At 40.1% G+C, this 26,669-nt stretch overlaps 2 protein-coding genes across 16 annotated transcripts in view; one reads left to right on the top strand and one right to left on the bottom strand.

Moving 5' to 3' along the window:
* The window catches only part of SESN3 (sestrin 3), a 68,847-nt gene extending 67,721 nt beyond the window's left edge, over positions 1-1,126 (bottom strand). For all 11 annotated transcript variants that reach the window (XM_078339913.1, XM_078339914.1, XM_078339915.1 and 8 more), the window contains exon 1: positions 701-1,126. Coding sequence is in view for 1 of the 11 variants with exons in the window: in XM_002754661.8 (XP_002754707.1) it covers positions 701-778 (78 nt within the window). In the remaining 10 variants the exon portion in view is untranslated. The remainder of the gene's footprint in view (positions 1-700) is intronic.
* LOC103796114 (uncharacterized) lies at positions 121-26,423 on the top strand. Of its 5 annotated transcripts, none has more exons than XR_013523157.1 (4): positions 121-2,584; positions 18,506-20,098; positions 23,082-23,213; positions 24,312-26,423. XR_013523157.1 is itself a non-coding variant. In XM_078339923.1 (2 exons), the coding sequence occupies exon 1, from the start codon at positions 905-907 to the stop codon at positions 1,223-1,225; it is 321 nt and encodes a 106-aa protein (XP_078196049.1). In that variant the 5' UTR covers positions 121-904; the 3' UTR covers positions 1,226-1,496; positions 18,506-19,803. The 5 variants fall into 5 exon arrangements, 1 of the variants encoding a protein (XP_078196049.1); XR_013523154.1 differs by having other exon boundaries at positions 121-18,358; positions 24,312-26,422; XR_013523156.1 differs by having other exon boundaries at positions 121-1,496; positions 18,237-20,098; positions 24,312-26,420.
* Positions 26,424-26,669: the final 246 nt, after the last annotated feature.

Raw genomic sequence — 26,669 nt, 5'->3', positions numbered from 1 at the left:
ACTCTAGGCAGCAGCAATAAACTGAAACCTGATTTTTCTGGTTCAACACCAGGGGAGGAGGGTGCTAAGAAGGAATAACCCACATCCACCTTAGTCTCCTCCTCCCCCAACCCCAGCCTCAGACACTGGCCAGGTCGAATTGCATTTCTCATGGGCATAAAGTTCAAGATGCTTTACTGGTTTCTTTCGAGACTGAACTACAGGCACAGGACCACCATCCAAACAGAAAACAAGGGTGCTGGGCAAGGCGCGCAAGGCAGAAGCAACCGAATAAACAAAAACAACACTCGCAAAGAGGGTCCAGGTTCCTCCGGATCCGACCCGGCTGCTCTGATTTCACACCGACCTCCATCAACAGCTCAACTGCACAGGGAGGAGGATCGAACTGGTCCCTCTCTCCTTCCGCCCAAGGAGCCGACCCGGCATAGCAAGGTAGGGAAACGAGCCGGAAAGGAGACCAAAGGCACCAAAGAAAAAGAAGGGAAGAAAAAATATCCCAACCCCTCCGGACTTGGATAAAAAGCAGAAGCAGTCCAAACCCTCCCGCCCTCAACCCACGCCCCCTTTCTCAGTCCCTGCGGAGAGACGGTGCCCGGGGATACCTCTGGGCCTCCCCCAGTGCGCGCCCGGGGCCGAGCTGCCCAAGCCCCGGCCGGCAGGAAGCGACCCTCGCTGGCAGGACCCAGAGCCGAGCCCGTACCTTCCGCAGCACTTTCCGGCAGTTGGTACAGAGCAGGTAGTTGGCGGCGGCCGACGGGCTGCTGCCGCCCCGGTTCATCGTGGCTGCGGGCTCCGAGGCGAGAGCGGGCGGAGGGCCGGGGCCGGGCTGTCACTGCGGCCACTGAGGGGCCGGTCCGTCCCCCCGCCGCCAGCCGCTATTCCGCCTCAGCCTCCTCAAGGCGGGATGTCGGGAGGAGAGGCGACGGCCGGAAAGCGAGCGGCAGTGCCTGAGGCGACCACCGCGACAGCTGCCCCAGCGACGGCGGAGACGGCGGCGGCTGCACCTCACCGGCCCGTTGTTCCACTCGCCCCCATCCTCCAAACCCCCGCCCCCGCCAGGCTAGGACGAGCAGCCACCACCTCTGCCGCTGCCACCACCGCCGCCGCCGCCGCAGCGCCTCAGTGCAGCCCCGCCTCCGCCGCCCCACCACCTTCACCACCTCCACGCTCTGGTGCCGCCCCTCCCGCCAATCGGACAGCTCCGGCTACGCCCCCAGGGCGCTAGCCCGCAGCCAATGAGCAACGAGAGCCGGACTGGAAGTCGCGCCGGCCAATCGCAGGGGCCGAGGACGCCTTGAATCTCCGGGCAAGTTAAGTTTATCTCCGAGGCCCCGAACTGCAGGGAGAAGGCGGTTAGCTAAGTAGCAGGGTAGCTAGGAACAGTTTGCTCTCTTCTGCCAATAAGAGGACGAGGGTGTGTCATATGCAAATGTACCGCCCTCCAAGCCCACCCCCAAGACCAGCCACGCCCCCTTCTCTAGGTCCCTGCAGAAATGGTGAGAATGAGATAAATAGTTGGGAGCTAGAGCTCGCTAGAGAGTCTAAGATTGAGCTAAATATTTCCTGATCTCTCGGGAAAGGGGGAGGGGCGGAGGAATTAAATGTTCCTTCAGGGCAGTGATTAGGCTTTCTGTCCACCAAAATCTAACTTTAGCCGTGAAAAAGACTGCAGTTGTGTAGCACTTTGTATCCAGGGATCTCAAAGAACTTTATGCATCATTTATGGTGAACCTTGTTCTGCAAAGACTTCAGTTACTTGAGGCTTGGGAGGTGGATGGGGGATAAATGTCTGAGTTGTATGTATATTTATGCAAGTAATCGAGTTTAAGGGGAGAAACACAAAACCTCTGGTTTAGCGGTTTTCTCCTCTATGTATAGAAGCACCTTCTCGCAGTTATCTTAAGAGATGGAAGTTTCTTTACTTGTCCAGCACGAAAAAACCACAGGGTCTTGTTTTCTCGCCCAAAAGTCCTTCCTGAGGCAGCTGTTCGGCTACATGCAGAACAGAGCCCTGCTCAGAAAGAAAGGTTCAGAGAACAAATTGCCTTTTAAAACTATTAGACCAAACCTGCCTCTTCCAAAGCTAAAAATTGTGAGTCAGGGTTTTCGCGTCCACGTTATGCGGAGAGAAGGCAGACGTGACTGTGGAAAGCTCAGGCTGACCGAGTGTTGGGGGGTAGACGGGCAGTGGAGCCAGGTCTCCCGAAGTGGTAGCAATGCGCGTGCGAGTCGAATGCGGGTTCCCGATGCTGGACGCCCGCAACCTGCTCCCGAGTGAGAACAAAGGCAGGCGCAGAGTGAAAACCTGATTGGTGCCGGGTTCTCACTCGTGTGCTCCCGGCCTCAGAGATAACTTGCATCGCCTACTACGGAGCTGTGCTCACTGGAGCCCAGCTCCCCACTCGGCCATGGCCGTGGCCACAGGACTATGCATTATGACATCACCTGTTTTCGATTTTTAGAACCTAATCAGCATTCTAGGCTTCTCCTCTTTTAAAGGTCTCTAGTGTACCAGGATTTGTGAAGGCTTGCAGTTCGTAGAATGAAATCTGTGTGGAGATGATTTAAAAGAACAGTTTCACTGGTTTGCATTTCTTTCTTTTCTTTTTAATTTTTTAAAAAAACACCCTCGTTTCCTTAGGGATTCAGGGTGGTGTTATGCAAAATGGGAAAGGTACACTTGGAGGAGCTAGCAAGTTTAGCATATCAAAGCTATTAGACCAAATTGTGCGGTTAAAACTGCCAATCTTATTTCTCAACAGCTGTCTCCTCTGTCCCTTTTTAGAGACCAACACATATAAACCAAGTCTACACAAGGAACAAAGGAAATGGAAATCTGCTGGTGTCAGGTTTAAATAGATTAAAATAGAGTAGAAAACCCCAAAAGAGTCTAAGTTATGTAGTTGGGTAAAGGTGTTGATCTATTTAGCCAGTGTTGGCTAAAGGTCACTTGATGCTGTGTAGACATATGTAACCTAAATAGCAATAGTGTGGGGAAAGTGCTTAAGATTCAGTTAGAAGAAACTAAAAGCAACCGAATTCAGAAAAGGAAGGAATTACCACACGCCCTTCAATACAGAGAACCAAGAAATCTAAGGAGAAAGTCAGCAAGGCACAGTTTTTCTAAGAAACACATATGTGTCCCCATTTAGTGGTAAATTTCTTGGGCTATATTCTTGGCTGGTTCTGTCTTTTAAAGCAGATTTTTATGTTAGTACATTTTAAAGGAAAGGAGAAATTGAAGGATGAAGTGAATTTTTGTGCAGATTGAATTTTCTCAAATAGTATTTTAAATTCATATTGTTTTCTAGCACATTCTTCTTATAACCTTTTCTTTTTTCACTTGACAGCTAAAAATCCTTTCAAAATGAAATCCTTTAAGTTCTTTAGTAACTCAGTCCCCCAGAAAGTAAAGCCAAGAGAATCTAGCCCTATACAATAACACCCCCTAACAAAAATTGCTAACAGGAGATTTTAGAGGATGAATATCTTCAATAATATATGGTCACATACGTGTATGTGACCATATGATGGCTCTCTCCACCAAATTCCTCCAAACTATTATAATATGTACTGTCTATAGTGCTATTTATTTAGCAGTTAATCATGTATTGCATTGTGACATTTCTTATACTGCACCATCATATATGTGTTTATGTACTGCCCTCAACCACTCAATGACAGCTCCTTATTCTTAACACAGCAGCCACCCTTTCTGGTCTGTCTCACACACTCGCTGCCATCACACTGGTTCTCCTCTCCCATGGAAATGTCCAGTTTTGGATGTCTCCTTTCTCTTCCATTCTTCACCTGGTTTTTCTTCCTTTCCTAGCCAGCTGAATACCATAAAGAGAATGTGATTTGCAAACCCGGGAGGGAAGGAAACAAAAGCCAGTTCTTTTTTTTTACATAGAACAAGGAGAAACTCCACCCTTTTGTTGTCTGGTATGTCTCAAATGAGAAAGAACTTTAGAAAAGTAGGATATGAGTGAAAATTACAACAAATATTAAGAACTACTTTTTAATTTTTTTAACAAAAGTTTATTCTTAAATATACAACAACTCCAAGACAACATTTAATTCCAGCTATCGGTGGCAAAAGATGTTATGGCAGGGAATACAGATGTTTAAATACAGATGAAGTAAAGGACCACCATCTTCTCAGGGACAAGGAACAGCTTACTTTTTGCCAGATGTCTTAATTCCACCTGTGGCCAGGAGCCCCTGCCCCTTGGCCTTCGCTTTTAGCTCCTCAAGTTTCTTCTGCTCTTCTCTTTGTTTCTGCTTGAAAGCCTTATCTTCCTCATCCATCTCCTTGGCCTGCTTCTTGGGCTGTTTCAGGGGCTGCCACCTTCCTGGACGGACATGGCACCTGCCACCCCTTCCTCAGACCCTGCCACTGGACTACTTTTTAATTCTTTTATTACAAAATTAGGATGATACTTCATTAAACATTGCATATCATTTCAAAGCTGTTATAATCATTTTGCTTACTTTGAAATATTCTTTTAAAATATGATTTTTTTAAAACAAGGAATCCATAAAATCACATAGCTTGGATGTACCATAACTTACTTAATTCTTATGCTACTGTTGAATGTGTAGGTTGTTTCAGGTTTTTCATGACTGTAAATAATGAAATAAACTTACTGATATGTAAGTTTCTGGTAGCATCTCTGATTCCTAGGCCTGGAATTTCTGAGTAAAGGGATATACATATGTCTTCAGGCTCCTGGTGCAACTTGCTAAAATATTTTGTGGAAAGATTTGAATAAAAACACAGGTGAGAGCAATCATTTGAAAGCTATAATTCTGCATAAGGCCCCTCAGTATTCCACATACCTCTACCTTTAATCCGTTTCCTTTCTTCCTTCTGCCTGGGGAATATCTTCTCTTGTTGAAACATTTGCTGAATGAGGCACTTGTCCAAGTGACCGTAGTGCCCCTCTATACCTCTTCTTTACCAAAAAGCTCACTATGGAAATGATAGATTTAAATCCTGTTTTCTCATTAGACTTCAAACCCCTTGAAGGCAGGATAAAGTAACATTTACTTTGTATCCTTGGCTCCTAGCTCACTCTATATGGAAGTGCTCAAAAAAATATTGGAGAAAGTAATGAGTTTCACTCTTTAAGTGACCCAATAAGTGTGAATTGAATTGTTCACAAAAATCTGCTACTTTGAAGCAGAGAGTTTAGGTTCCTCTTCTTATCTCTCACCAATTCTTCTCTGACATTGAACATATTAACTATTACGGGTTGGGCATCATTCTCTCTTTTATAAAATGAAAGTTGTTGCCTACAAATCAGAGGCGTAGGAGGGATGAAGGAAAACTTCTGGGTTCAGCACTTTTGAAAGAAGTTACACTGTTATTAATATGCTGTGACTTTTGGACTTGAAATTGTTTACTACTTTAGATATTCTCACTCTATTGACCGAAGAACTGAGATGGTCTATAGTTTCTAGATAACGAGTTAATTGAGAAAAATCAATTACTAAAGATATTTTTTAAATTCCATATCTTGGGACAATAAGTCATTTTCTAACATTCTGCCTCTTCCGGCTTCTTTTTCTTTCTCATGGGGTCACCTGAAGCATTTGGATTGCTTGGAAAGTGCTGCATTATTTACACATTTACAAATACTGTAATTTCTTTCTTGCACAAAGGAATTTACAGTTCACACAATTGTAAATTGATTGCTCCCTTAGAGCTGTTAATTAGATTCCTGCTATATTTTTCGTAAGGCTCAAGACCAATACTACTCCAAAGGAAAAATAAGAGGATCTGTTCCCAAAAAGACCACTACTTTAGTTCCCAACTTATTTCACCTCTTCAATCACCCACCTCCACTAAGATTATTCTTATCAAAGCTCGTTTTTCAAAAAAACAAATATTCCACCAGGACCCAGATTCCTGTCAGCTTTCTTTCTAACCTTTCAGATCAGAGTTTTCTGTATTTAACCTCCGTATAAAGCAGTCTACAAAAGGCCTACAAATGTGAAGGGTGTGGTTTATTTGTTTGGCTTATACAATGTCAGCCACCATGATGCTTTTTAAAAATTTTTTGAATTGCTTTCAAATATTCACAATTTAGGATTTTTTTACACCAAAAATCTAGATTTCCAGTTTCTTTAGAAAAATTATCAGATCTGATCACACTGGGCTTATTTTCCCACATGGCAACCATCTGTCGAGCTCCATACCTGCTATTTGATTTGGACTAAAGTCCCTGCCAATCCCTAGGGGTTAAATTTTTCCCACTTTATTTCTATTATCTTCTCACCCTTTGTAGGGATTTGAATATGCAACCTCCATAAACCTTCTCCAGTATCTAAATTACTGATCTGTTAGTTATCACTGTTAACTTTATCAGAGAACATTAATTAAAAATAAATTTGTCATCTCTTTACTATAACAAAAGCTAAGGAAATATGCAAGCAATATTGTGATGTATGATGTATACCCTGAAAAAAAAATATGTATATTGATATGGTTTGGCTATGTCCCCACCCAAATCTCAACTTGAATTATATCTCCCAGAGATCCCATGTGTTGTGGTAGGGACCCAGGGGGTATAATTGGATCATGGGAGCTAGTCTTCCCCATGCTATTCTTGAGATAGTGAATAAGTCTTATGAGATCTGATGTGTTTATCAGGGGTTTCCTCTTTTGCTTTTTCTCCATCTTTCTCTTGCTTCCACAATGTAAGAAGTGCCTTTTGCCTCCTGCCATGATTCTGAGGCCTCCCTAGCCATGTAGAACTGTAAGTCCAATTAAACCATTTTGTTCCCAGTTTTGGGTATGTCTTTATGAGCAGTGTGAAAATGAATGAATATATATATACACACACACACACACATATATATACACTATATATATATATCACAATGGGGAGGAAAATTATCTAACTAAGAAGGAACTACTATGTCCTTTATGTTGCTAACTCCACTTCTTATCCTTATTCTGCTCAAATCGCTATTCTAATTGTTGCTTTAGAATAAAGGAACCACAGGGAATGTGGTAATATTGAAAGAGCAAGGAAGCCAGGCCTGATGCATTGAGAGTGTTTTATTTGATGGGCAATCACATAGAGGCTAGCAGCCTGGCTCTAGAGTTAGACATCAATTTGAATATTGACTTTGCCTCTTACTAAGTGTATGACCTTGGGCAAATTACTAAATTTTTCTATGTTTTCAATCTCCTCATCTGTAAAATGGAGTAACAATGCTACCTAACTCAAAGGGTAATTGTAAAGATGGAGTGAAATAATGCATTACAGTGCTCAGCAAAGTGACTGAAACATTGTAAGCCCTAAATAAGTGCTTGCTGTGATCTGACATGATATAAAGGATGTTATAGTCTCCACATACTGTGTGACCTTGGTCTAGTTACTGAACTTTTCTGCATCTCAATGTTTGTCATCTGCAGAAATGAAGATATTAAGATTAGCTTTGCATTAGAGTTTTTTGAAGATTAAACGAATTCTACATAAAGCACTTTAAAACAATGCATAGCTTAAAATAAATACCATGTAAGTTATATTATTATATACCATTGTCAGGAGTCTTTTTTGTTATTTTTTATTTTTTGAGACATAGTTTCACTCTTGTTGCCCAGGCTGAAGTGCAATGGCACAATCTCAGCTTACCACAACCTTCACCTTCCAGCTTCAAGCGATTCTGCTGCCTCAGCCTCCTGAGTAGCTGGGAGTACAGGCATGCACCACCATACCTGGCTAATTTTGTATTTTTAGTAGAGATGTGGTTTCTCCATGTTGGTCAGACTGGTCTCGAACTCCTGACCTCAGGTGATCCTCCCGCCTCAGCCTCCTGAAGTACTGGGATTATAGATGTGAGCCACCGCTCCTGGCCCAGGAGATTTTTTTTTATTTGCCGTTTTCTTTTTTCCAGTGAAGATCTTTGATTTTGGGATACTTGTCTCAAAAGTAAGATAATATAAGGTAGTAGAAATAGCACTGTACAGAATGTCAAGAGACCTAGGGTTTAGTTCAGTAATGCTGTGAACTATGTGATATTAGACCTCATCTTCCCTATCTATTAAATGTGGAAGGGGGATTAAATTGTGTCAAAGCAGATCAGGTTTTGTGGGGAACAAAACTTATATGCTATAGGAACCTTCTTTGAAAAAGGAATGTAAAATCTTGGCTGCAAAATTATTAATAGTTATGAAACTGAATACTCACTTAAAATTAGAAATAAAATCACAATACATTTTTAAAAGATGAACAAATACTATAAAATCACAGAATCCAGGTAAATAATATATTTTTATTAACTGCCTGACACAACCCTATATTACTTTTTCCCTTCATCTTTTGGGCTGTATATTCCAATTTCCTCTTCATATGTTAATGACTTTTTTCTTTTCTTTTCTGGACGAGGTCTTGCTCTGTCACCCAGGCTGAAGTGCAGTGATGCAACCTTGGCTCACTACAACCTCTGCCTCCTGGGATCAAGCAATTTTCCTGCCTCAGCCTCCCGAGTAGCTAAGACTCCAAGTGCATGTCACCATACCCGGCTAATTTTTGTATTTTTTTAGTAGAGATAGGATTTTACCATATTGGCCTGGCTGGTCTTGAACTCCTGAACTCAGATGATCCACCAGCCTCAGCCTCCCAAAGTGCTGGGATGACAGGTGTGAGCTACCTTGCCTGGCCTATTAATGATTTTTGTAATACTATCTTTTTGAGAGGGAATGGAAAGATAATTCAGTCTTTCCCCTAGCACACATTCCCAGTGCTGTGTCCTAGGACATATGTGTGTCACGAAATACTCTGTAATCTTACATCTTTGTGATATCATGTCTGGTGAATTGGCCCAGTGGGCAGTGGGAGTGTTCCTAGGACCCATTCTTTTATTGGGACCACTGGAAATAACAACCGTACCTAAAATGACTCTGACACCCATAAATTTAATTCACTAAACTCAAGCTAAAGGTATATCCATCTCAACTTCCCCTTAGCCAGATCAACAGTGATACCCACAGCTTCTCCAATGCCTCCAGCATGAGGGAGACTGTGAAGGATGGAAATTGGAATACAAAGAAACTGTGGTCTTTACGAGTAGTGGTTGTAATAGCTTACCTTTGGAATGTTTTTAAAAGTATGACCATGTGAGTAAATTGCTTGGACCTCTCCCAGGGCCTCAAAGGGGCCAATGCTAGTGAGAGACCCTAAAGTTTAAACTTTATTAAATGCACGATTAATCCATGTCTGAGTAGAGAATTTCAAAGACCTCTTTAAACTCCATAATTTTGTGAATTTGTTTTGTCTTAGTATATTTTAAAGAGAATCTAGTGGAAACAGTGTATAGGAGAAGTAGAAGAATTTTTTCAAGTAGGCAGGGAAAAAGTAAAAGCAGCTCTATTCTCAGATATCACTAGAATTGTATTGGTTTTCATTTGTTCTCTCAGGGATTAATTTTTCTGTTGTCCACAGTCTTCTTGATCTTCCAAATCCACTGTCCAAAATATTCAATCCTTCTTCAGAAATGAGGAAATTAAGACAAATATTTTATATATATATTTATATATATATATTTAAAACATTACTGTAAAATATACTGGCTGTCTGAGTGTTAAAAAGGGGAATAGATTAATAGAATAGAAAAATTCACACAGGCATAAGGCAGTTTGGGAGTAGGATATGGTTAATGAAAGTACGAAGGAGTTATAATTTGTTGACTTAGAAGTCTTAGATAAAGTAGTATTCTATTGTAAGGAATTTACAGGAAATTGATACAGGACATAGATGGGATTGAAGGAGCCCTTTGAAGGGAATAATTTCTATTTCCACTTTCAGATCTTCTAGATGTGACTATGGCACATCCAGACTTTGAGCATCTTTAGGGACAAAGATGGAATCTAAGAAGTGCTCAAAAAACTCACTGAATGAAATGATTGGATATATTAGAGTTTGTTAACCAGAAATTAAGTGAACAGATTATTTCAATCACACAATTCCCAAATGTCTTAAAATTGTAAATATATTTTTATACAAAGGTAAAATTTGCCTTGTGAGCAAGAAGACACATTTCACAAAACGTATGTGAATCATGGCAACAAAGACAGCAATTTCAAAGATGAAATGTCTTGAGATGATGCATTCTCACATGAACGGCAAGCTTGGAATCATAGCAGCAACTTTTGAGATTCTGTAAAGCTGCAAAATTGGAAAATTATAGTTTGAAATATATGCTGTCCAGATAATGCTTTATTAGTCATTTATTTACTGAACCCTTACCGAGTAGTAAGTCCTGGTGATGAAAGTAACAAAGGGCAGGCTTATAATCTAACAGTGAGACTGTAGTATAATCTCTGCATTGGTACAGAAGAGAAATAGAAAATAGAATGTAAAAAGGGTTATCAGCAAAGCCCTGAAAGATCTTCTGTGCATTTATGCCTGTAATGGGTACCTCTCAGTGGTAGTGTCGAAGACATATGATGCAAAACTCTTGCTGTGTTTCAGTGCAATTTACAATGTCAACAGGAAGATAGGCTTAACTCCTATAAATACCAGAGAACAATACAAAACAGTATATAATGAAATCATCTCCTAATTCCATATTCATTATTTCACTCATTCGTGCCTTCAAGCACTCCGTGTTTGTGAAGTGCTTACTATGTGCCAGCCACTTGACTAGTCATGGTGACAAGGGATGAATGTGAATCAGAATTGTAACCTAGCAGAGAAGATGGACTTTAAACAAATAATGCCAGTGTGTAATGAGTGTCATAGTAGGGGAAAACACAGGAAGGGAGCACAAAGACCAGGGTAGCAAACCTGCTCTAGGCCTCCCTGAGGAAGTGAAATGTTAACACAAGAAATGGGCTGTCTCCTGGTTTCCAACAGTAACTCCCAGATACTCTACCTAGTAGGTCCTTTCCGAATGTTCCAGTTCCCCATTTTAATATAGTTCATGTTCCAATTGCAAAACTTCTGTGAATCCTGGCTTTTTACATTGCAGTCAGCAAACTTTCATGAGGAGTGCAAATCTTCCTTTCTTTTCTAAGGGGCACTATCCCTATTAAAAATTGACCAAAATTTTAATATTTTTTTCTAAATTAAATAATATCACTTTATTATCTAACATTTAGCATTTCACACTTAGCCCCCACTCTGCTGAGTTCCATTTGTGTGTGCAAGTGATATGTGTGCACCTTCTGACAAGTACATCTATATTTTCTGTCTTAAGACAACTTAGTATGTACCAATAATTATTCAATAACCTACATACATTATTTTGCCTAATATTTATAAAACACCTATAAAATTATTATTATCTTCATTTTATATGTGATTTATAGGAATTGAAAGTTTGGTCTGAGTCACACAAGGTAGAGCTCTGATCTGAACCCAGATCTGCTTGATGCCACCAGCATTTACAGTGTTATAAAATCATGCTTTGGCATTATTCAGTTAGTCATTTTTATAAATATTCTCTGAACTAATTATCTCTGTTAGGTTATAAAACTGTAAGGTCCACTAGAGTAAATCTCTCGTACACCCACCAAATATAGCTCACTGGACACCTATTGAAATAAATGCTATGAACATAGACAAAGACCCATATCCATTATTCTCTATTCTAGTATTTTATTATCTACTGGCATATTATGCTAAAAAAATTTTTGGGTGATCTTTGGATAAGAAAAATACTTTTGTTGGCACTCAAGTCAAAATTGCAAATTATTAAATATATTTACTTTAATAAAATAAGATTCCTAAGCATTTTAATAAAATAAGATTCCTAAGCACTTGGCTAGTCATGAAGATGGACATGATAAAGATAAAGTTGATAAAATTAACAAGGGTAGAAGAAGGAGGTGCTGTTGGTACTTTCACATGATATATACAGGCAAGTACAGGTCTAATGCAATGAGCTGGGATTAGATTCTCTAGAAATAAGATGAATAAACTTGTTTCCACATAACCTGCCAGCAAATTCAAGATGTTCATATCAACCTGTCCTATCCACAGCCTCCTCCAAATAAATCTTTCTGCTGGTGGCCTTATTCTAAATAATCATGCTCTGTACTATGTGAGTCAACCAAGGAATAGACACTTGACTCAAATACAGTCATTCTGTAACCTAGTCATCTATCTGTGTGGACTAGCTCAAGATGATAAGCTGAGCCAATCAGATTCCTTTCTTGGAAATTTGGCATCAGGAAACTATGATACTAAGCCAGTTGGCAGCAAAGTCAGATTGTAAGAGGATGTCATGAACCATATGCAAACTAAAACGAAGAAGGAACAGAACGGATAGGAAGTAAAGGGTGAGGAAGCTGGGTGGGGAAGGAGGTTGGGGCAAGACACAGAAAGCAAGCAAAGAAGCTTAAGACGCTGGTATTTAGAGTTCCTTAAATCCTGGTGCCTTTCCACTTCCAGTCCTTGTGTATCTTTGTAATAATTTCCTTCACGAGCTAATCTCCTCCCACTGCTGATTTTGTGAAGTAATTTAATTCTGTTTCTTTCAACCGAAAGAGACTGATGGAAATAATCTTCCTTCATTTCAATGTCAGGCACTTATACATACGAAATATTAAGCTTAGTTCTCATTAGTAAATGGATGTGAAAGTCAAGACATTCCAAAAGAAAGAACTAGAACTTACGGAGCCAGAAAACCCCCATTTCAGTTTTTACACAGAAAAATTCTTACAGTCTATGTTTCACTAAGAATGTTTGCTGTGCAAAAACCTCAAACTTTTTAGAACCTTTTTTTGTTTCAAGTTAGAGAACAACAATCAGTAATCTATTACCCAGAGTGCTTCTCCTCTCCAGGTTTCAGATTAAAGTGATTCTAGTATGTCTATGCTACCAACCGCCTACACAGAAAACTGAGAGACAAAGGCTTTCTCTTCTACCTTTCCACACATTATCCTTCATTCAGACTTAAGGCCTCCAGGTCCGGTTTAATGATTTCCCAGAGTTTATGAACAAAAAAGAAAAACAAAGCAATAAAAACAAAAATCAAAGTTAAATCTCCTCAAAAGCTTTTAAGAAGGAAGTTGTCAGGACAAAAATAAAGGGCATGAGGGCACTTTATGTCAGGTGGCAAATTAAATATCACTGTGGTAGCCTCCATGGGGTGGTTATAAAGGGGACCAGGTGTATACTAGGAGGTCATTTAGTTTTGGAAATGTAAACATGTGTAAATGTTTTAATTTCACTCAACTTGCCAGAGGTAGAATGTCCCTGGACAACTAACTGATAGGTTTCTTTAGGGTCTATTGCTAACTTTAGAGGAGACTCAGCTAATCGCAGTAGAGCTGGACTGTTCTGGTTTTCCATTCCTTTGTATCATATTTCTCATCTCTGCAGGAGCCACTGCTCCTTCCTTTCCTTTCTAAATCCATCTCTCTCTTTCTGTCTCTTGCTCTCGCTCTCTCTCTGCCTCTCTATCTCTCTCTAGTTTATCCTGGACTCATGCTGTGCTCAGCAACCCTTGAACTCATTTTCTATCTGATATGTGAAATAGTTCTTAGGATTCACTAAACCTTTGGAAAATAAAGGAGGTACTTCTCTCTGCCTTCTTTCAGGTATGGTGAAGAAAAGAAAATGTCCTCCCTGGGCAGTACTAGATGGGTTGTGGTTGTGCTGGTCTTGCTCTTGATGAGATAGCACTACTGTTATTTATGTGTATACCAGACCTGTCACTTTGCATTTTCTATTCTCAGTGAAGACATGAACATCTAGGCATTCCACTTGTCTATGGGGAACTAGAATGTCCAGGAATGGAAGCAAATGGAAACATTCTCATTATGCAAGTGTAACTAGCTGTGACCTAAAATGTATTGCCTAAGACTTCTATAAGGGTAAACTTGGAAATTTTCTGTTATTTTTTTTTACCTCAATATTGTATAATCTAGTCACTGTTCAAAAACTCTTCAAACTTCACTTTTCATTACTTTATAGGTTTTTTTTTTTTCTTGGTGAGGAGTAAATTAAAAGACATATGTAAAGCACTTAGAACAGTGTCTCTCCTATCATGAGTATTCAGTAAATGTTAGCTATTTGTATTATTTCTTAAAAGTTGCATACAAAAATAATATATTTTTTAAATAGCAATCAAAATTTACTTGAATTTTAATGTTTGGGGTTCCCTAGTACCATTTAACAAGACAGTTCATTTTGATTTAAAAGGGCCTCAAGTGCTTGACACCACTCAGGGTTTATCATTAAACATCTTTATTGCACTTGTGTTTGCAAAGTACATTTTTGTCTTCTGTTAATCTAGCCAGTCACATTCTAAGAAAACTTAGCATCAGTGATATTGTTGAATAATGAAGATGCTAGGGTCACGGAGAAATTAAATGGCACAAATGTATTCTTCATTCTAACCTCTCTGTAAATGAAGAAAGATGATTTCTAAAATGTGGCTTTACATATGTATGCAGGTGAGTGTATGTGTACACACACACACATACACATACACACACACACACACACATACCTTTATGTGTCCTGCTTTCAACAAATTCTTTCTTTTCTAAGCTAAAGACCATTCTTTAAGTTTTTAACTGAAAAATAACCAGTTAATGAAAAGGAAATATTATTCCCATTGAAGAGCTGGAACTCTGAGGTAGAGTTATTTGGAATACTTCAAGAGCTTTGTCTACTAGCTTAGCTAATGATTTCTACTTTTACTCTGCAGCAAGCAATTACCTTTTGTGATATGAACAAAATGTAAAAGATAATATATCCAATATATTCTGTATGACTCAAGGAATAATCTACATGTATTATAAATAAGTCTGTTTTTTATATATATGGGGCCAGGCTGAGAGTCCCCTTGGTGGTAAATAGCTAAGAGTATTTAAGCATGTTCCGAGCACCACAGTTCTTCTTCTAAAAGGTCTTCCTTGTCTTTTACGATTGCCTTCTGTCCGTAGAAGCCTTTTTGTCAGTCTGGCTTAGTCATCAAGCAAAATGCCTTATTTATTTCTGGTTGTTTACAAAACCATAGACCCATCCTACAGGATATTTATACTGTTGTCTATCAAAGCATTCACCAGAAGAAGAGAAAAGCAATTCCTCCACTAAAAATATTGTGGCCTATGAATTATGAGAGCACATGAAAAAGTCCTGCTTTACCAGGTCCTAAGTAAATGATTTTGTTCTCTTGAGTTAATGATGCAACTCGTTGAGGTTGGTTTCACCTTCCTCATATGTCATAAACCTAATTTCTGCCTTTCACCGATAGTCCTTAGCTCATTGTGCAGTGACATCTCAGGCAAGAGGGCTGAAGTAATGTCTGAGTTCAGTCCTCCTAAGAATATTGAGAAAAGTTTCTCCCTTTTTCAAAGAACTAGGGGGTATATTTAGCCACACAAGAATAAGTTTCTAGATATGGAGGGTAAGCGAGAGGGGTAACATTTTTCTGAGTGGAAAAAGCAAAGGAAAGGTAGATGCCTTTATGTGTTGGTATCACAGTTTCCATAGCACTCGTGCTTCCCATTTTAGCTCTGAAATGAAGACCAGCAGTCCGTTCCCCTAGATAAGGCAACAACCCAGGGTGAGCAGAGGCTGGAGCCATACCCTACCTGCTCTGAGCCAGCTCATCATTTTGTTCTCTTTGCCTTTTGCCTTCAGGGCTCCAGCAACATTATTCGACCCCATTCTGGAGTAAGATTAGGTGAATTCGCCAGAGCCCATGGATCACCACTGGTGACACAAAGTCAGAAGAGCTACCATGTCATTGGGACCTAGGGCTCTGAGGAATAAGCAGTTTCAACAATGTTACATGATTTCAAGGCCTTTTCATGTCTCTTGCTTTTGGCCCTGTCACATATATTTGATCTACTTCCAATTTTTCATGTCCCAGTCTCCCAACCCTTTTATTAATCTGCTTCTTTCTAAACCATCTGCCCTACTTCCTGCCACCTTCTAACTAGAGCAAACTGCTAAACCCTAGGACCTTTGCTCTATTGTTAAATTCTCCTCAAAAGTCACCCAAATTATCCTGGTAGCAAAGTAGAAGAGTTTAAAAATATTTTTGCAGTAAAAAGCCTAGCGATGACTTACCTAAATATGTCCTAGTTGTCACCCGTGGTTCATGCTCCTGCCAGAGGGAAGTTATGGGTGGGATTTTGCCTAGACATACTTCGGTCATCCTGTGTTCCGTGCTGCCCATCATTAATCAGCTCTTGTTTAAGCAAATGAAAGCAAATGTCCTTGTGGAGTGGTAATGGAGACATTGGTGGCATTCACATGGCTGAAAACTTGCAGCTCATCTCTGGAATCACCAATGAATAGAATTCCAACGCCAGAATGTTCTTCTGAAAGAAAGACCATTTTCATTGCTAGACTCTAAGCTTCATGAGAGCACACACTGTGTCTGGATTCTGTTCATTCATGTATTTGAGGTAACATAGAATGATGCTTCACCTATTGTACATCAATAAGGCTTCGTTAATTTAAATTCGTACCTGATGAAGTTATTACTCTAGCACAGCATGAAGTCCTTTTCCATTAAATAGCACAATGTCAACTGGATATGGCAGGGTAGAGTTTAATGTGCTAATTTAAATACACAGAAATGAAAATATCATTATATCCATCACGGGCCTTTGAATAAACATTAATTTATAAGGACTGTAAATGTATCTCAGAGAACATGATTAGGAGCAAAGTAGAAATAAGTAAAATTTAAGGAAGATCTGAAACATGAAAGGTAGTGGATCAAGATAAAATGCATTTTTTTAAATTATAGAGATGCAAAATTGATAAAGAGTTCTCTGCTTAACTGAAATACTAAGTATTTTTCTCAGGACCTTAGCACCATTATTCCTCAATAAAGTAAAATAAATAAAATAAGTGATTTAGACTAGATAAGATCCTTCTAAATTTAAAAGGGAGATTATGACTGTAAATGATCAAAAATATATAAAATATAAATTAAACTGAGAACTTTATTCTTTCTTTTGGGAATGGGTCTAAGCCTAGAACAAAGGATCTTAATCTAAAACACTGTACTGCTTTGGATCTTTGAATTTCCTGAAACTGTGCAAAATTTATATATATATATTTTTCCTGAGGAGTAAGAATCTGCAGTTTTCATCAAATTCCCAAAGGGGACCCCAAAAACCTTAGAGTATAATCTTTTAAGTTATCTCTTTATAAGATTTGGCAGATCACTTTGAATGTGTCAGGTATCATGCTGAACAGTTATATGTAATAACTCATTTAACCCTAACTTCATAATACCACTGCTTTTCTAAGAATTAAGTTAACATTCTCAAATTCATACAGCTGATACATGGTGGTGCTGGGATACCACCTCAGGCTGAATCAAAATGCCCTGCTTTTATATATCACATAGAACTATCTTCCTTTTGAGTAGACAGAACATTTGCCAAGAACCAGAAGCTTTTCAGTCTTAGCCATCATTTTCCATTTAAATCATCCTTTATATAGTAGCAGCCTCCTAAGGATCCTAAAGCCTTACTACGTTCAAGAGGCATTCCCCCATGGAACAAGCCTTCTAAAGCACAGAGTCAACTGTCTCCAGACTGGTCCCCTCAGTTTTTTTCCATTGTAAAACTAGCCTGCAGTAAGCATAATTTTGTCTTAACTGTCTATTCTAGACTCAAGTCTGGCCACATGGCACAAATGGACAACCCATACACTTGGAGAGACTCCAAGAAATCCATCCCAAGCACTGAATGGTCCTGGCCCTATTTCAAAATTTTACTAACGTTCCACAAATTGTGATTCCAGACACGTTATACCTTGCTCCCCAGGATAACGGAAGGCACAAAAGAGGCAGAAATTAAAATGTCAGTCCAGCTTGGTACACAATGTGGGCCAACGATGACAATGGAACCCATTCCCTCCTAGGTCACCTGAGGGTAGTACATCTGTGCTTTCTGTAAATGAGTTGACAAAGGAATCCAGAGCAGTTTTCTTGATGTTCCTTAACTCACTGTAAATACAGTGTGCTACTTAACAATAGCAACTAAGATTTGACAAGCAACAGGAAACATTTTAAAACAAGGTGAAAAGCTGAGATCAGAATCCCAGTGAACTTTGTAATTCAGCTACCACTGCCATTATTCAGGAGCAAAATAACTTGAAACATATGATGGAGGCTGGAGTGGTAAGTAAGATAAAGCATAGCTATTCTCTGCCCAGGAAAAGAGTGAGGATCATTCAAACCTTTTCATTAACTTCAAATTCTGAAGGTTGAGTCATATGCCATGTCATTCATTGCAGATAGAAAAAAGAATATCCACAACACAGGTGACACCTGAGAGGTCATACACCCTGGGAGAAAAAGATGAAAGCATCAATCTGAGAAAAATAAGTGAAACTCAGGACCCACATCAGAACTATGGGTGACATAAGGGGTTGAGGGGGTGTGGGATTCGAGACACTGGCAATATCCTCACTTTACTCCCTTTTTGTTCTTTACAACCCCAACCACTGACAGAAGCCACTTGTTTGACCTGAACTAATCTGTTATGTTTTCTGTGACTCTGAAGGTGCCGATTTCAGTGTCTGCTGTGTTACAGTGGTGTCTTTGCTGAGTTTGAAACTGGATACTCCAAGCAAGTAGATGACTTTTCTTCAGATATGCCAGGAAAAAAACCTGAAATTGCTTCAGCAAAAATAACCTTTCTTCCATCTTCATGAAGTTAACGTGGAAAACTGATATTTAGTCATGAAGGAGCTTGATTAAACTGTTTCACTTTATCATTTTACATCTTGATACAATAATATGTATACAGGTTATTTTCTTGCAATACTTCTCACCTTCTTTGCAATTGTTTTTTTCCTTGGCTGCCTTCTCCATGAGATTATATGCCTCATGAGGACAGTTTTTCTCATCATTATATCCCCGATACAATAATGTTTTAGAAGAAAAATGAATAAAGAAAGTCCATGCAAAAAAGTCATCTGGTCTATGTCACAGGAATAGTGAGTTCTTATCAGGTTAATCAAATATGAGTTGCATTACTCAAGAGTTTTAATAACCAGTGGTTGTAAACTGACTTTTTTATCATGTATTATGTGTAAATGTAATGTTGAATGTAGTTGTAAGTTTCAGGATAGGAATAGTGTTCAGGCTGCAGTAGGTAACTGCTACTTTTGTCATTCTTTTGGTAACTCTTAGCCAGCTTGGGTCTGCAAAATTGCCCCCTCCCTTGCACTCAGCCCTGTCCTTGTTCTAGGAGTCTCCTCCCGGAGATGCAGTGGGTCTAGCATTAGCATGTGATACTCTGTTCCTCCAGGGAACAGCCCCCGCTGCGGTCATGAGGCTTCGTTCATCCATACACTCAGCTGGTCTTGTCAGAGGAGCCCCTGAGTGGGAAGCTGTCCTTTGCTTTGGGGCGGAATGTGCTGAAACTGTGGGGCTCCTACACTGAAGTCACACAGGGAAAGGTGGGAGTGGGGAGAAAGAGAAAGAGACAGAGGGTCCTAATGACACCATTAGAGGCTTTAAATCACCCACAACTTTATTTTTTCCGTCATTTGTCACAAAAATAACACTAGTACAAAGACTATGTTATGTTACTTAGTTTTTATATTTTTAAAATAAAGAGCTCATTTAGATGGCTCTTAGCAGAAGTGAAGTTTGGTAGGTCTTGGTCTTCTCAGGAAATGTGTTGTATTATTGGACTAAAATCTGCTGACTTAGATACAATGTTCCAGCTTCTGAAGCTACAGAAAACTCAAATTCGTGTAATCTCTCTTCCATCTGACAACTCCACGTGAAGAGAGAACTTAGGTCTCATTTTACTCATTCTTTCATTCAATAAATATTTACCGAGTGCCTACTATGTGCAGACACATTTTCTTCTCCAGGCTGTATGTTTAGAGCATTCTTTAAACCATTTCTCATGTCACAGATATTCTGGACCAATACTGCTGCTCTTTCCTTAGAAGGACTCCCCTGTGTCAAATCATCCTTTTTAAAAAATATGGAACAGAGCATGATAGCATTAATTCATTTGTGTTACACATTTCTTATGTCCTAACCAAGTGCGAGGCAAGAAGACAGCAAGAATGAATGAGATACAGTTTTGTGACTGAAGGACTCACTGCCCAGAAGGAGGAGGCAGCCATGTAAATAGGTCAGTCAAGCACAGTAGCTATAACAGAACCTAAATGAGAAAGCAGCCAACTCTTCTTGGAGAGGGGAATCCCTAAAGAGCTTCTTACACAAGGGAGGGAAGTCAGGAGAGGAATGTAGACCTTTGACAGGTGGACGGAAATGGGAGAAGGTATCCCAGGAAGAGTCCGTGACCTGAGCAGAGATAGGAGGAATGGATCAGCCTAGTGAGTCCAAGGAATTGCAAAGGCTTTCATAGGGCAGAAATGTGAAATGTGAGATAAGGGTATAGAAGAGGTAGAACTGGAAAACTATTTGGGGATAAACTCATGATAGAGCCTTGAATGCCATGCCAATGCCTTGATGACCTTGGGTTTTTTTTCTACAATTTGACAGGGCACATCTAAAGTTTTTAAAGAAGGAAGACAACATGATTAAGTCTATATTTTAGAATGATACTTTGAAAATATGCCACCCATGGGCTGGACCTCTAGGAAACTGAAGCAGAAAATCCAGTTGGGAGACTAGATTATGTGGATGAGAGGTACCAAGAAATGCCATTATGGCAATAGCTGTGAGGATGGAAAGCTGGGGGTGGTTTAAAGGCAGTGAAGATGAGAGGCCAGGCTGTGTAACAGGCCTTTGCTGCTCAAAGTGGGTCAGGTGACCAGTAGCATCCGAAGCACCTGGAAGCTTGCAAGAAATGCAGGTCCTCAGGGTTCACCACAGACATACTGAATCAGAAGCTGCAGGTGAAAAAGATCCCCAGATCATTCACAGATACATTAAAGTCTGAGAAACATTGACCTAGGTGCTTGGCATACAGTGGTGAAGACACAAGACAGCTGAAGTTCCTGCCTTCCTGGAGGTTCCACTCCAGCAGGAAGGCAGGTTTGAAACAATAATTAACCCTGAATAATGGCTTGCATTGAATAATGACTGTGGCTAATGCCGGGGAAGTGGGAGAGCATGTAATAGAGGGACTCAGCCTGGGCTGTGGGTTCAGGGGAAGTTAAAAAGACAAGCAGAGATGAAGCAGGGTAAACAGGTGGAAAGTGTATGTGCATGTGTGTGAGTGTGAGAGGCTGCAAGGAGTGCTCCATGAAAAGAGACTGGCACTTGTGCAGACTGGAAGGAATTGAAAGAATGGAAGCAGTAGGTGAGCCAGGAAGAGAACAGTGGGAAGTGGGGCTTGAAGTCAAATGGGGAAGAGGTCCCACCTTCTAAATCATGCAAAAGATTTTGATTTTTATATTAAGAAGAAAATGGGAAGAGAAAGCCCAGAACAGTGTCAGAAAGACTGTATATAAGAGAAAAACTGAAACAGCCTTCTCTGGTGATTCTGACCACAGCCCATTCATTTGTGGAGCCTGTTCCTTTGGACATTCTTAGTTTTGACTCTATTTCAGAAAGATATATTGAGCACATACTCTGTTTTAGGCCATATGTTAGACAAAGAAAAGATATTAAAATATCTAAGATGTGATCCCTGCCCTTAAGGATATGACAGTTTAGAAATGACATTTTGCTTCATTAAAGAAGCTAATAGTCAAACTAAGAACTTCCAGTGAACCATTCCCGTGTCTTCTCACATGAAGTGCTTCTGAACCAGTTTTTTCACCTCCTGTTCTTATACACTTGATTTTTTTTAATACAAATTTTTACATTTTTCTTGGTTTCAGGCCATCCTCCCAGCCTGCTGTATCTTTTTGCATCTTGCTACTAGCTCTCTCTTCCAACTTTATGCTACATGCAGATCTGTTGATCGTGTCTTCTTTTTGTTAACTCAAGATCTTATTTAAAAAATGGATCCAGCACTTTGGGAGGCCGAGAAAGGCAGATCACTTGAGGTTTTCAGGAGTCCAGGACCAGCCTGGCCAACATGGTGAAACCCCGTCTCTACTAAAAACACAAAAATTAACTGGGCGTGGTGGTGCATGCCTGTAATCCCAGCTACTCAGGAGGTAGAAGCAAGAGAATCGCTTGAACCCAGGAGGCAGAGGTTACAGTGAGCCAAGATCATGCCACCGCACTCAAGCCTGGGCACCAAAGTGAGACTGTCTCAAAAAAAAAAAATTGGTGACAGGTCTCAGAGGGTCCTTAAGCCCTTTAGCATGGCACCAGTAGAGATTTCTTTCCAGGTGGTTCTTAATTGATTGGTCAGTACCTGTAGGGTACCATACAATGTTTTTACCTGGGAAGCCTCTCTCGATTTTATAGCTTAGGAAATAAGCACCCTATTTATGGGCACCCACAGAACCTGTGAACACCTGTGCCACACTATTCGTGACATTACATTTTAATATTGTTATGTGTCTGTCAGTATGGAGCTGCCGTTTTATTCATCACCATAGTCTCAACATTGAGCACAGCGTATTGCATGTGACTGACACTCAATAAGCAATGTTCGGTGACCTAACCTGCGTGATTTCTATGGACTTTCCAAACACCCAGGCTATCTGATAAATTTTGAGGATTAAAATATAAAATTTAGCCCTTCTGACAGTTCTCAGGTCTGTGGCCAGTTTAGCTCTATGTGGTGAGGAACTGGGTCCCACATTTATGCGTTAGTGTTGGCTCCACAGAATCATACACTTAGGTCTTTGAAGCACTTCCTGATATGTCATAGGAGTTATCAGTGTCTTCAGATCATCTCAGAGATTCTACGTATGATGCAGGGAAATCAGGAGAGAAGAGATGTGTAACCACCTTATCACTGATCTCCAGTTTCATGAGCAGGACATGTAGAAAGAGCCTGGAATTTGAGAATAGAACTCTGGTTAACAGTTATAATAAAAACTACAATTTAATTTGGGAAAGCTCATTGAAAGAGAAACAAGAAAAAAATCTTCTTTTGATGTAAACCATCTTGAGCTATTCATAGTTTTGCATTCTGTCCCCACGTGTTTTGCCTTCTTCTTTGATTAATAAACTATGAGTACCACAGATACTCATTTTTGAAATTTGCTTTCATTAATTCCTCTCCATCTTTTTTTTTTTTTAAGGTACCTGAGTTTCTACAACTTTGGCAAAAATACTCGGCAACATTTACTGGGATTTTTGAACATCCCACATCCAGTCCTGTGTTAAGGATTTCATAGATATTATCCTATTTAATCCTCATCTATAAGATGCAGGTATGTTACACTTCTTGATTTATTTAAAAAAAAAAAAGAAGGAAAAAGAAAAGAAATAGACAGAGGGAGGTTAAATCATCCCCACTCTTTTCTTGGTTTCTGTCTCTCCCTGTAGTCTGCTGGTATGTTTCAGAGCTGAGGCTTGAATGGGACCTGATTCCAGAGGCTGAACTCTTAACCCAGCACACAATTTTGCAAAGGGCTCAAAAACATAGAATGCCATGCTGGAAGTGTCCTTAGAGATCATCTAGCTTAGAACATAATGTCTAGTTGTGGACCTGATTTGCTCTTACTTTCTGGGCAAAATGAATCTCCCAGAGTAAAAAACAGGTAAGGGGGGCCAAGTGGGTTCATTCCAAGTCCCAGACTCCCGGGACGGACTTTCATGTCCAGAGTTTTGTTTTTTTGTTTATTGTTTGTTTTTGAGTCAGAGTCTTGCTCTATCGCCCAGGCTGGAGTGCAGTGGTGCCATCTTGGCTCACCACAACCTTCACCTTCTGGAGTTCAAGCCTCGAGAATTCAAGCCTTGGTCTCCTAAGTAGCTGGAATTACAGTCTCCTCCCACCTCTCCTGGCTAATTTCTTTATAATTTTAGTAGAGACAGGGTTTCACCATGTTGGCTGGTCTTGAACTCCTGACCTCAAGTGAGCTACCCACCTTGGCCTCCCAAAGTGCTAGGATTACAGGTATGAGCCAGTGTGCCTGTCTGGAATTTTGGAATTCGATGGTGCACACATTTTTTTTAAACCTCATTAATGTCTCTCTTCATCATTAAAATGTTTGTTTAATAATCCTGTGAGGTTGGGGTCTAATTTCAGTTTTAACTGCCACTAACAATGTGACCATAGGATTTTATTGTTGTTTTTGTTCAGCATTTATTGTGCCATATTTTAAGACACACACTTTAGGCAAAAAAGATAGCAGGAACAAAGGTGTGGTACGTCCACTGAACAGGGAGGGAGAGAGCTGGATGTGGGAACTGGCCAGTTTCACTCTGGGGAGTCTATGAGACAAAGATTCTGTTTTTCTGCAGAACAAACTGGTCGTTACCTTCAAATAACACAGAAAGACAAAAATCAGTAAGTTTTATTTCCACAGGCAGTGAAAATGTGAAGATCTGAGTGGTGTGAAATGAAGTCACTTTCAGAGAAAACGTTTTGCTGAAATTGAGAGTGAACTATATATGCCTAAGTCATACACCGAAAGCAGGAGACCTGTCCAGGGGACACACAGCCCCACAATGTCCCCTCACCACCAAAAAAGGTAATCGGAAAATGAGAGAAGAATGCAAAGTACATGGAATCAGCTATGTACATACTGAAATATAAGTCACAACACTATGTGATGTGGGGCTATAGTCATAAAGATCAAGATAGAAAATAAAAACATTCACCTCTATGTCTGAGTAATCTTTCTCCCCCACTCTTTCATTCCTTTCCTCCAACATTTTAGTGTCTCAAGCCTTTTTTGAAGGATTCGTTGTCTCACTTAAAAATAAAGATGGGTAAGGGAGTATGGTTTTCACCTGAGCAAACCAGATGTGACAGGCTCCGTGAAGTATATCCATGTTTTCCTGCTCTATTTATGTAAAAATAACTTAGGGAAGCTGAAATATTTTGTGTGTGTTTTAAAAGTTAAAGAGAAGAAGCTTTCGGAGCAATGAATGAGATGAAAGACAAAGCTGTGCCAGGAAAGATGAAAGCCAAGCAAGGGTGGTTAATCATCCTAGCCAGAGATAAACAAGAGAAATCCAGTGCCCCCCGATAGCTGAGGAGCCCCGCTATCCACCATGGAAATGTCTCTGACATCTAAGTTCTGAGCTGGTTACTAAGCCTGCTATTTCTGCTCTGTCAAAGTCATTCCATTAAAACTTAAAATAAGCCTGCAACTGGATAATCTTATCCCTCACAGAAGCCTTATGTAATAAATGCAAATGTGCATCTGAATTATTAGGCTTCTATTTTTTTCCCTCAAAGCTGCACTTAATCAGTAAAAGCTTGTGAAAGCCTGAAGGTTTCTAAAATAAATGTGTATCTAAGCGCATCTCCAATGTTGTCTTGAGAGCTACCAAGAGGTTTGGAAGAAAAGGCCTTGTGTGAAGAACAAGAATTGCTGGGTTCTAGCACTGGTTGAACTACTTAATTTGGACTGGTTCCTGCAAATCGCTTAGGCTCCAAAGGTTGAAAGATCCTATGTCTGAGTGAAAGGAGTTCAGAAACTAGGATTAAAAAACATGGGTTTGAGTCCCAGCTTTGTCATGTGCGAGCTACGTAGCTGGCAAAGGATTTACTATTTGGGGCTTTGTTTCTTATCTATAGAGTGGGGAAAGTAATAGTAGCTAATTCATAGGACTGCTGTGAAGAACATATGAGGCATTGTATATAAAAGAGTTATTTGCACACTGTAAAGGGCAACAGACAGGTTGGCCTTTGCCAACACTTCTCCAGTTTACCTAAGGCTTACAGAATGCTGGGAAAATAAATGAGAGGTAAAAAGGCATTTTTAATAGAAAGTCCTAAATATGACTTCACAATTCCTTGTAGCAAGTGAAGACATAGTTTAATTCTGACGGTAAAGGCAAATGAACTAATCAGAAAGCCAGCCCCATCTAGGAGACGTGTAAGAAGACATCTTCCATCTACAGTCAAAGGCAAACGATAAGGTTTTTTTCTTATTCTCTTGCATTCTAGAGGCTGTTGGGGGTTGGGTGGCTTGGAACAGAAACTGCCACACAAAAGCATTTGCTAGGTTACGGCATGGGGGTTGGGAGGGCGCTATAATGTAACAGACATAAGATGACTGAAGTGTTCACACAAAAAAGTTATCTTCCAATTCCATTTGAGCTACAATCTGATTTCGGGGTTGAGTACAACATCCCCTTCACAAGAATCTGAAGTCTGTAAGAGGGCTGTGCTGCATAAGTCTTCCACCCAGCAACAGGATGATGTCAGTGGCCAGGGAGAACGACCAATCAGCAAGCAGAATGAATCAGAGCGTGCTGGGATTTTGCTCAACTGTCTCAGCAAAGCAAGCTGTGCTCTGAAGTGCAGGGGTTATTTGCACTTCCTCTGCACTTGAAGCTGAGCCTGAATGGCTCTTTAGCTGAAAAGATACCAAGGAGTGTGCAAGCAGTTAAGATGATCTGCATCCAAGCAGCCAGTCTCATAAGTCATAAGAGTCATATTTGTTTTTCTGAAAGTATTTTTTTGCAATAAAAATTCAGCATTAATAAATATTCTGAAGTCTTGATTTATATGTTGTGCCTTATAATTGCTTGAAACCTGTTTTGTTTCAGGCATTGTGCTGCTGGGCAGCTCTTGGCACATCAGCTACAAGTAAAGTTCAATACTGCATCTTAGAGAGTTTGAACTTGCCTCTGATGTTTCAAGTCTTCTCTTTAATGACAAGCAGCCTGGATATCAACAGCCATTTCATTTCTGGGGCAAAAGCGCTAAT

Source organism: Callithrix jacchus, chromosome 10 (genome assembly GCF_049354715.1).
Source record: "Callithrix jacchus isolate 240 chromosome 10, calJac240_pri, whole genome shotgun sequence".
NCBI lineage: Eukaryota > Metazoa > Chordata > Mammalia > Primates > Cebidae > Callithrix > Callithrix jacchus.
Note: the sequence above shows the minus strand (reverse complement) of the source record. Positions and strands in the feature narration are given on the sequence as shown.

Excerpts from the sequence above, each read along its gene's own strand:
- LOC103796114 (XM_078339923.1), top strand. The coding sequence starts at position 905 with ATGTCGGGAGGAGAGGCGACGGCCGGAAAGCGAGCGGCAGTGCCTGAG.